The sequence below is a fragment of the Neodiprion fabricii genome, chromosome 3 (assembly GCF_021155785.1).
Source record: "Neodiprion fabricii isolate iyNeoFabr1 chromosome 3, iyNeoFabr1.1, whole genome shotgun sequence".
Lineage (NCBI taxonomy): Eukaryota > Metazoa > Arthropoda > Insecta > Hymenoptera > Diprionidae > Neodiprion > Neodiprion fabricii.
This window is the reverse complement of record NC_060241.1, coordinates 16,597,537-16,609,088: the sequence shown is the minus strand read 5'-3', so window position 1 is coordinate 16,609,088 and position 11,552 is coordinate 16,597,537. Positions and strand designations below refer to the sequence as shown.

At 32.0% G+C, this 11,552-nt stretch overlaps 1 protein-coding gene across 1 annotated transcript; it reads right to left on the bottom strand.

Annotated features, from left to right (window-relative positions):
- Positions 1-1,258: 1,258 nt before the first annotated feature.
- LOC124178274 (ATPase family AAA domain-containing protein 2-like) lies at positions 1,259-6,917 on the bottom strand. The gene is made up of 11 exons (XM_046561510.1): positions 6,764-6,917; positions 6,517-6,665; positions 6,047-6,316; positions 5,665-5,856; positions 5,282-5,463; positions 4,994-5,180; positions 3,958-4,143; positions 3,702-3,840; positions 2,343-2,435; positions 2,152-2,256; positions 1,259-2,059 (listed from the first exon to the last, which is right to left on the bottom strand). The coding sequence occupies exons 1-11, from the start codon at positions 6,915-6,917 to the stop codon at positions 1,746-1,748; spliced, it is 1,971 nt and encodes a 656-aa protein (XP_046417466.1). The 3' UTR covers positions 1,259-1,745.
- Between the last annotated feature and the right edge of the window lie 4,635 nt (positions 6,918-11,552).

Sequence of the window (11,552 nt, the reverse complement as noted above, 5' to 3'; positions counted from 1 at the left end):
ACAGTCGTTTATGTATCTTAAACATACACATGCAGTGCTGAGTAACTGGCATCACAAGTATACCGGTAATTTTTGCTCTAAAAAGCACTGTCGACACACATTTAAATCCGAATTTGATAGATCATTTTTTGTCCCATGGGTTTATTTGTAAAATATTTTCAAATATGAAATATCTGTAAAATTCTGAAAGTTACGGCGTCTCTTGGAGTAAAGTCACGATGAAACAGAAACGCGCCTATAATTTGCTGTTTTTGAGTGTATGATAAGAGGATTAAGAATTGCACTGAAACTCGTATATTGCCCACCCATTATTTCAATGATGTAAACTGCAAAAAGAATTTTTTTATGAAAGACCGATTTCGTATAGCGAAGAAGTTCCGAGGATCAAACTTACAACTAATTGAACTCACTCTCGACGCAAGTGCTGATCGTTTATTGCTAGTACAATTTCAGCCAGAAAACTGTATTACGAAAAATTGTGGCTCTGGCGATCCTTGAAACGGAACCGTGCATTTTTTTTTTAATGTAAAGTATTTTTTTCCAAATCATCGATCTTCCGTTGCTAGAGAATTCAATGTGTCATACTCACAGATTACTATTGTAATAGAATAAATGAATACTGCATAAAATTACGTTTTTTTTCCTTTATATTCTTCATTCAATTGCAATGTTAAATTCAATCCAAATACCGAGAGTTGTTGAGTATTCACGAAACCAACAGTGAATTATACATAACGGAGTTACAAACGTTCCATACGAGGCTGGCTTGAATTTTTACTCAAGTATTTGGAAAGGAGTTCGGCCACTTGTGTGTAACGTACAAGTCTTCTCGTTGCATGGAGTCGAGAATAAGAATTTGCGCAATTATGTTTGTTCGCCCTACTTTTAGCCCACATTTATAGTCAAACAATCTTTACCAAATGAAATCTAAAATGATCCTCAAAGTCTGAGTTAGAAAGTACAGTACGATGAGCTTGAGCAGCGCGGGGTAAACGTAAACGTTTTGCTGAGAAGATTAAAGTGAAATATCTCTATCGAAAACAACACACACGCAACTATGTGAAGAATATGTAATGAACTAAAATGACTTTGGATGAATGGAAAAAAAAAGTTTCATGTCATTCGTTACTGACAGAGAAACGATTTGTTGACTTTACCTGCAAATACGGCGATCAAATATGGCGAAAACAATGTTTCTTTTCTTATTTAAAGAAATTTTACTTGATTCAAAATAATATGGTCATAACAACAATATGGGTTATCAAGTGAAAACACATTCATTTGATGTAATAGAATATTTCTTGTGCCGTGTACGACTGCTGTATTTGGCTATGTTAACAAACCTTTTTTTTTGCACGTATATGTGCAGTAATATTCACGCGAATCTTTGGGTAACTATAAGTACTAACTAAAGGTTTGTAGGTGATTCTATTACATTTATAGTAAGTTTTGCAGTGGGTTGCAATAGTTAGATTCTTCCAGAAATTTGTTCAAAAGTTCAAAATTATCAAAATTCAAAAATTAAAAATATTTTTCCACCATAATATACATCCACTCAATTCTATCAACGCTGCGATCACCCGTTGAAGTGTCAAGTCAGATCATATTATATTGCTCGTTAGTACAATTAGTAAGTTACACAGTTTTACACATTATTACACTTACACAAGGTCTACGAAATAAATGATACAAAACACACTCTAAGTTCCAAGTTTTATAAGCTTCATAGTAACGACGAATACTTTTTAACTTTCTTTCAGCCTGGCTTTCAATTTTTCGGTTTCTTGAAATATGCTCAAACATTCATTGAAGGCTAAGAACATATCTTTGTCTTGTTTTTCACTGTGGCCTTCTAGAGCGGAGAAAAGGGTTTCTAGTTGATGAGTTGTCCATCCGCGCGTGATGCTGACTGTCTTTCGTAGCAATTCTGAGATTTGACCATCTGTTAATCTCTTTGGTTCATTTTTATTTCTTGGGTCTGTATCCACTGATCCTATCAACTTCTGACGTTTAGAAGGAGAGCCTTCTGTTCCCGCATTGAACTCTCTCTTCATAGCACCTGTTGATCGGCATAAAATATTTCAATATTGAACACTAGAATAACGAATTTGATTTCTCATTAGTAATTAACCGCTGTCATTTGCACCTTACCTGTTTTAACTGGCAATGTAGAATGAAATGACTGAACGGTATTAATTTTCTTTCTTGATTTAGCTTCTGGCCGTAATTTTTTAGGCGGGGCAATTTCGATGACATCTACGAATAGTTTTAAATAAATATCCTGATCGTAAATAAAAATTCTATCATGATAGTAAAACACCATCAATAAGGTTTAGCTTTACCTGGTTTTCCTTCTGCGGTTGAATGGACGGACTGAATAGTGCATGGCGTTTTTCTAGACTTGATTCTCTTCGGTTTTAAAATTTCAATTATAGCTGTAAACATGATAATAATATGTCTGAAACAATCACAATTTGTCTATTTCTTTACGGCACAGGTCTAAATTATAAAAAGTGACGAGATGTCATGAATGGAACTGAAAACATTGGTAGCCAAAATGGTAGCCTGTTACAAAAGAAGCATGGTGATTATCTTTAGCTTGATACTAAAAATCACAACAACATATAATGCTCATAATTTTAACTTGATTTTAATAATGATCACTCTAGTGAACCAATCATGGCTAACAAACTGTCAAACAACATTTCCACAAGTAAAAACGATGATCATATGAAATGGAGTTTTATTTCAATTACCTCAATTTCGATCTAATTATGATAGTTTGTAAAGTTACGTGTCTGAAATTATTATTTTTATAATTATATCAGTGATTTGAATAATTTGGTTTTAATTCAAAGCAAAGAAATTAAAGAGTACCGTGAAGTGGTGGAGTATTCGGAAATAATCACTGGTTGTTCATTCGAATATTTTCTATTTTCTAAACACGAATAATGCATTTAAGAAAGAATCAACCAGATAGTCTTAATCAAAAGTTTGGATGAAAGAAATAACTGAGTGAAAATCTCCAGCAACGTTATTTGTGCCAATGTATGTAATAAAAATGAATCCGAGCAAATTCAAATAACGCAAGATATCGAAAACTTGAGAAAAAGTTTTATAATAAGAACATTCAAAATGATTAAATTTTGTAGTATATGATGAGGTCAGAATTTGTTTTGACTTAGTTTGTTCTTCACAAAGATTTTCACGAATTTTCGAAAGATAAAAAAATTACAGTCAGTCATCTTGAGAATGGATGAAAACTGATTTGTGTAAGTACAGTACATTAACAGAAGAGCGACGATAATTACACCTTCATGTTATAACTTTGTTGTGGATATTTGTGAAAATCTGGTCAGCGAGCAAAATCAATCGAAAAAGATTAGAATCGATCACAATTCTGGAGTTTAATCATTTTTAATTTAATATACTAAGGATGTTATTTCATTAGTGTGCACCAACATCAGCACTAATAACGTTGCTCCAGATTTTTTAACGGTTTTTTTCTTTTTACTCAACTGTAGAGTAAAACGGTGCAGCCCATTTATCCTGAACATTGTTTACCACAAAATTTATGGATTCTGATCAGAAACCAATTTAACGCGTGAAATTACGGAAATGGTTGAGATATGTTTAATGACTGAACGAAAATTAAGAATAATAATCCCATAATTTGTGAAATATTCCAATCCAAAACATACAGCTAGAGGACTTGTGGCTCGCACCACACACGCCTGAATTGACTTGATTATACAGCTGCTCAAAAAATCCTTGGCGTTCCGATGGTCCTGGAGTTTTAACTTCAAATACCTCCCCCTGATACTCATAAATTGATTTTATCTATAAATAACACGTAAGACTGGTCATAAAGCATTCATAGTAAAAAGACAGTGTAAAACAAGGGTGAATATTACGAATCATTATGGAAAAGGTTGAGTTTCAAAAAGTGGGACAAACCTCGTTTGGTAATGTGCTTGGAGTACAAGTTGCAGTTGTCAATACCAACATTGACACAGAGCTGTCCAGACCCGACATTAAAGATGTAAAGACAACTCGAGCTGGTTCATCGACAAGGTTCCACCAAGCCAAGATTTCGGGAACATATAATAATGATGGAAGGGAACGGCGTGCCTCCTTCACACGCTGTTTTATTACATGTGAATCATAAATCAATGCCTGCTCATTGTTGATAGAATTATTCGCAGTGTTGACATTATGTACAGTTAAGCAAAAGTATCAATACAAACAACAGCTGCAGTATTTGTAAAAACAGAAGCAAAAAGTAACTTTTTGAACGGAATTATGACTCAAAGTTAAGTGATTCGTAAGACTTATCGCATGTTTACTACAATGTAAAAAAGTGATTACTAGATTAGTGGATTTTTTTCTTCCCTCTTTGAAGCCTCGTTATTATTGTAGAAAAAGATATTTTTTACAAGTAGTCTTTCAAAATTTATTCGTTCTGATGTTATTTACATTAAATGAACTCGCAAATTGAAATTTGCATGAAATTCCATGCTTTATAGATATGACAAGATAACGTCGAACCTTTGCAGGAATTAAATAATTCTGAAGAGTTGAATAAAATAGACATACAAGTGCATTAAAAACCTCGAAAATACTGCAGAATATTTGAATGCTGGTGCAATGCAATTTTTTTTATCACCTCACAGAAAACTTGACTATTCTTTATGGCATCATCAAAGAGAGTTTGAAAATTGTATGCCAACAGCATCGCAGGGCATTGATACGTTTCTGAGGAATCTACTATTACAGATTCAAGTTCAAAAGTTAAGCATGTGCTAATGAATTCACAACTTTATACCTTGATAATCGGCAGCAAATGACTAAAAGCGAGAAATGTGAGTTGGTATCAGCCTTGTTAATAAGTTTTTTTTTAATACTTGGAGAATACTAAACGAGTAAGCTAATACTAACAAGCTAATCTAACTTACATGCTTTAGGATTTTAAAGCGCAAAGAAAATGTCTTACTTGTATGATAGCTTCCTCTGCCGCGCGACCTGTAACTTCAAACAATGTCGTAATATCCAAAACATGGCAAGGCAAATGTTCTAAGGCATGAAGAATTGCTGGGCCCAAATAACGAGTGTGAGAATCATCAAGACCGGTAAGCAGTAGTCGTGGACAGTTGGACGATCGTGACATAGCTCTTCCAGTGCTGAAATTGAAGGTCCAGTTGTTCACATCATCAAGCATCGACTAATACTCAATTAAGTTTATAATCGATACATCACTAAACTAATCATGCAATTTTCTCACATTACATCCGAAGACAACATATCTGGTGGACATAGATTTTCTAATCTGAACATGATTTTGGTTAAAGTATTTTCTAGCAATGGTTGAATCCTCCTAGACAAACGTTTAATTGGTGTAATTGCAGCTCGCTGTGATGCTGGGACAATATTTTGCTGAGCTTTCAAAAAGTCTTGTTTCTCTATCTGTTGAGAAATTTAATAATATTGTTGTTATAAGCAAATCAAGTACAATTCTATTTCAAATATGAGTTCTAGTCATATTGTATTACAATTATATCAGATGCTTTCAATTTTCCGAACCAAAGTACGACAGACTATTGAGCGTGTACTAGTGATACATTACAATTCTAAAATTTTAGCGAATCAAATCGGCCAATAATTTACCTTTAGTGACCTCTCGTTTATTTGATATTTCGACTTAGATGTATAAATCTGAGGATAAGTTCGTCTAACACAGCACATAACTGCTTCTGCACATATTGCTTGCAAATCACTTCCACAAAATCCTACAGTTTTGGCTGCCAAGTATGCCAAAAACTTTTGCGATGGTTTCTGTTTCCAGCTTTCTATGTGAACCTAACGATATTAAAAGAGTGACTTATAAACAAGAGAGCCAAGAGAACAAGAGAAAGTCTGCGCATAATAAGGGATCATTGTATTTTCAAAAATTTTTTAATTCTTGCGCAATATAATAACTGAAATTCTACCATATTATCACATTCGTGGTCTGAACATAAAAAAAATTGAGTAGTTTGGAAATAGTTACCGCAAGAATTTCCTTCCTCGCATTGTATGAAGGTAATGGAAAGTACAATTCTTTGTCAAATCTCCCAGGACGCCGCAGTGCAGGATCAATTGCATCGAGTCGATTAGTCGATCCGATTACTATGACTTCTGAGTTACTGTCTAAGCCATCCATTAATGCTAAAAGAGTTGAGACAACACTCGCATGTACATAGTCTTGATGACTGGAGCGAATAGGGGCTAAACCGTCAACTTCGTCAAAGAAAATAATGCATGGCCTGGATTGGTAAGCCTAAAAACCAAAGAGATAAATTTCAATTTCTTGAATTGCAGTGTTTGGTGGAAAAATATGGATTCTAGTATTTGAAGATAACTGCAGTTTTATTTCTGGAACAATGGAATGTACTACTTTATCACTCGTTGTTTGAAAATACATTTAGTAAATAGGTTAATAGTAGTGTCAGGCTACGACGAACTGGATTGTAAACTCACTGAGTGAAAAATCTGCTGCAGCTTTTTTTCACTTTCGCCAACCCATTTGCTGAGACAGTCGGAACCCTTTCGAGAAATGAATGAAACCTTCCTTTCGGAACTGCTACATTCCGTGGCCAAAGCACCAGCTACCAAAGTTTTTCCCGTTCCTGTCAAATAAACCGGAAGAAAGGAAAATAAAACATCAAAATTATATAGTAACTAGAGGTGAAGCAGTGAAATGGAACAGATCTAGTTTTAGTATTACCTGGGGGGCCATAGAACAAGAGTCCACGAGGCGGTCTTAAATTGAATTTAGCATAAACATCCCCATACATCAAAGGAAACAGAACTGTCTCCTTTAAAATTTGAATATGCTTTTCCAGACCTCCTACGCAGCTGAAATCTTTTTCCTTAGCCATTTTCGATTGAACTGTTGAAGCACTAGATGATTTTACAATATCCAACGTGGGTATTTGTAATCAAAGAGAAAAAAATAATGCCGAGATGAAACATAAATGTAATTAGGTCTTCATACACTGTTCATGGTACTTAAAAAGTACTCTTTGGGCATATTTTAAACTTTTGACAAAATTTCGACTGAAATTTATGTCATTTCTGAATATTAGGTATTTGCACGATATAATTTCATGTTTTTGACATTTCATGAATCAAGGGATTTTGAAAACATGTGAAGGGAATTCTAAATGAAAGACAAATATTAAGATTCTTGGCAATGACTACTATGATCTAAAGCTGTAAAACAGATTGCATATATTCTTTGAACCAGGGATTTTAAAACAAACCAAGTATTATGATAAAAAACCTGTAACACAAATATTACAAGAGTAGAATAGAATTGTGAAATGGTACTTTAGAAGTATAACTGAATTTCAGAATCTTAAGTGAAATAAATTGTGATAGATGGATTTGACAAAAGTTTTTTGTTAGAAAATTTTAGTTTTCTTTTATTTATATCGAGCATACGACAATAAAGTCTACTTAATAGTTAAAATAAATAAGGCAGTATATATTTTTTCTGTCTTTTACAACTTACAAATACCATTGTGTTCTTTTACGTAAGCTTAATGCTGTTATCTACTTTGTTGTACCTGGTTGTATCAAACTATTACATGTTCATCGGTTTGAGGACGGGGCTAATGAAATACATTGCTAGCGATTGTTACAATTCACATACTCTTTTTAGGGAGAGTTATTTGTGAACTGTAGATAATAACTCTGAAGGTATTCCAACTAAGATACTCGTTTTTTCGTCAATTATACTTACAGCTAATAATTTGTTCGGCAGTGTTCGCTGGAAGACCTCAACTTAACCAGCAAAGTCCACTTTCACAATTTATTCATAACATAGTGAACAATTGATTTTCAGCAGATAGCACCATTGAGTGAAAACTGGACTACACAAGAATCGTTGATAAATCGATGAAAACTTACAATTTGATATTACATATACGTTTTCATCTTTTTCTCAAAAGTGTCTTGTTGCTAGCAACTTATTAACATTTTAAACCAATGCGCAAGTTGATGTATTATTTCAGGTTCGTATTAATCGTGAAGAAACAGGTTTTCGTACTTTCAGACAATAAACATTGTTAAAACTGAGAAATACTATTATTATATTTATTATTTATCATTCATTTTTCACTTTCTCGAGAGTGAAAAATTGATCACTGCCAGGTTTAATTAATCTATTGTACTTATTGACAAAAACTAAAAAATATACACAAAAATTACCAGTACTACCTAAATATTCCAAGTAAAATATTTGTAAACCATATCTTTACATGGCTGTGATTTTATACAGCTGAGACAAGGCTCTATCGTGTGATTTGCATAATGCTTATCAGAAATGGTCATCAGATTTTATAGGTATCAATTAATATATATTAACAATATTGTTTCATGTGCATTTAATTCGGAAATGTTTAAACTGCAAGTTTTTTGGTGCCACTTGTAATAAGTTTTATATTTAAAAACTTATACTAATATTCACAAGTGAAATATATCGCACTTAATCTCTTTGGCAAACAAGTATGAATTATTCGATGCATAAATATAGTATGTTCCTTTCAAAGTAAGTAATAACATATACATTTTATGATTGCACATTTACATGTGACATACATATGACATAAGTAATATGAAGAGGACATCTTTTTATTTAGAGCATATTCATACTTTTTACTAACACTATCGTAAGATCAAATGATCATGTTTTCTTACGGATGACATTTATAAGTAGATAAAAAAATAAAAGGTTTGGAAACAACTAGCGTGTGCATGACAGTCCAGACTTCATTGTCTGTGAAATATTCAATAGCACAATAATTCAGAGATTTAGAAACAGTACTTTTTATTTGGGTGTGTGTAACTGTTGGATCTGAGTGCGTTGAAAAAAAACATCATCATCCGAATTTATACAGAACCATCTAAATAATATGGTATAACAGAAAATTTACAAAATAAATGAAATAGTATGTACTAAATACATTAGAATAAAATTGTGTACTCATTCAATAATAATACGTATATACATACATGTACCATTAACCTAATCAGAATGTCTACTCAAACGTGGAAACAAAAATTACCCGAGATTTCAAGGTTTTTCTAGACAATTCATACATCTTTCTCCCGACTATCAGAAAAATAATTCTTTACTCATACATTGTGGAAGTTAAGCAGATTTAACCTGTTGTAATTTATTTTCGTTTTGAAACTTTCTAAACTGTAGGAAATTTACCATCTGGAGAGTAAAAAACGTGACTTTTAGGATTCGAAAACCCAAATAACAAATATTTAAAACTGATGTTGAATATTGGAAAATATTTATGTATAGTGAGGGTGTACCAAAAATATTTTTTTCTCAAACCTGCATCAAAATTTCGATAGAGTATCTCAAATAGCATATCTCATCTGAATATGAGGTCTTAATATTGATATTTAGAGGTGCCTATTTTGCTTTTTCCGTTTTCCATTTAAATGACACGTAAAGGAAATCGGAAAATTTTTTGTTATGAGATATTCGCCTATAAACATTCAGCCATATGCAAATATCTCTAAATCGCTTAGAGTTAGGAAAATTTTCCGATTTCCTTTATGTGTTATTTAAGTGGAAAAAGAAAAAAACAAAATAGGCTCCTCTAAATATCAATGTTAAGAACTCATATTTGGATGCGATATACTATTTGAGATGATTTGAGATTTCAGATCTATCGAAATTTTGATGCGGAAAAATAAATAAAAAATTTTTTTTTGGCACATCCTCGTGAGATTCCATATTTTATGCAAGAGAATGAGAAGGTTTGAGACGGAATAATCTGTTTTTTCAATTTCTAACTGCTTCCAATGACAAGAATACACTTGACGAAAAAATTCTATAATTAACCCAAAAATTGCTTGACAATTCTAAATTTTCCCAGAAAGTAGACACCCTTTTACTGCGGCAGGGATAAGATTTAAATAAAAATAAGATTTAAAAAAAAAAAAGATATAAAGATGTATATAAACAGTCGATTCAACAAAACTTGTTTCAAAGTTATGTATAGTAAATTTGGTTAAGTTATAATATCATTCCAGGATATTCGTAATGAACATGAAATTAAATTTTGATTAGAAAAAAGTAATGACGATGATAAATTATTATAGTAATTTTGATAAAGTCAGTCTTCCATTTGTTACCGCATTTACTGTTGAGCAACTATCTTATTGAATCTTAATGAAACATTCAATTATAATTTGATTAAGCGCATACAAAATTAATATTTTGAATCCTGGAATGACCAATGACATTTTTTCTATCAATATCTTAAATACATAAGCATACATCTGTTCATTGTAATGATGCTTTACATACTGGTGAAATCATATAGTGGGTATTTCATCAAAGTATCAACTGAAAGTCAGAATCTTGCATTTAAGAAATTTTAGAAATATTTGAGAGGTTTTTGTGCAGTCAAAATTAGACCGCATTATTTTGGAAAGTAACATTATGTAATGGTAAATTATTACGTGAAAACTAAGGAAAAGTAATATCTCATGAACAGGTATATGAATTTGCTAGATTATCGAAGAGACTACATATAACAAGCAAACGCGATTACTGTTTCGATAAATATGGCTACAAGTTTTTAAACGCAACAATTCTTTGCATAGTTAATTCTTCGGTATAGTCACTAATATAATCACAAACAGCAAAGAACCTCATATCTCAACATAGCTCGCTGTAAAATATTTTGCTAAAATATAGTACTAAGGTACATTACCATCAGCAAAATAAGCTAAAGTTCTACGTTTATGATTTCAAAGCTAGAAACATCGATGTTAGCATTTTGGTTAAAGGTAAATATAAACAATATTCTGACAGTTATAAATGGTTTGCGTTTCACTGTCAGTTTTGCCAATTACATTATAAGGTATAAATTTACATCTAATTATTTTTATTCAGTATAATGCACTGACACAAGTATTTGTGGTTCTCTCTAATTACGAGACATGTTGACGTGGAACAGCGAAAAACTGACCTATACGATGGGTTGACAATATTTTATTTACTTGTTATTCTTGATGTTTCTGTACAGGAGAAAATTAAATAACGAAATGAAAATATCGAAATCAAATAGCTAGAATAGTAGAGTAGAAAAAAAAGAACTAAAAAGACTTGACGATTTTCATTGCCTGTTATAAATGGAATAAGATTGTTATAAAATGAAGAATTATTACTGATATTTAGTCAGTCTTTTAGACTAAATGCTAAAATATGGAAACACACAAATTAAATATATTGTTTGCAAGTTAATATCAACCACACATTGTAATATGACACATGTATTTCTAGGCCAGTGTTTTCAACTAAAAAGTATCGCAGTGAACACGGTTATTTTGCGATAAAACGTTACGAATTAAGTACGTTTTTTTAAAAATAACTGTCAGAATATATACAGTGCGCAAATGTTGATCGCATTAAATAATTTTAATATATATAAGTTAAATCATGTTAACTATCACTGAAAGAATAATGAATTTTCTAACGAAGA

Bases quoted from the DNA above. Each gene is read 5' to 3' on its own strand.
- LOC124178274 (XM_046561510.1), bottom strand. From the start codon at position 6,917: ATGGCTAAGGAAAAAGATTTCAGCTGCGTAGGAGGTCTGGAAAAGCAT. The intron at 5,181-5,281 runs GTGAGAAAATTG...CTTCAATTTCAG, and splicing joins ATGTTGTCTTCGGATGTAAT to CACTGGAAGAGCTATGTCAC. The intron at 4,144-4,993 runs GTAAGACATTTT...GTAATAAAACAG, and splicing joins CAGAGGAAGCTATCATACAA to CGTGTGAAGGAGGCACGCCG.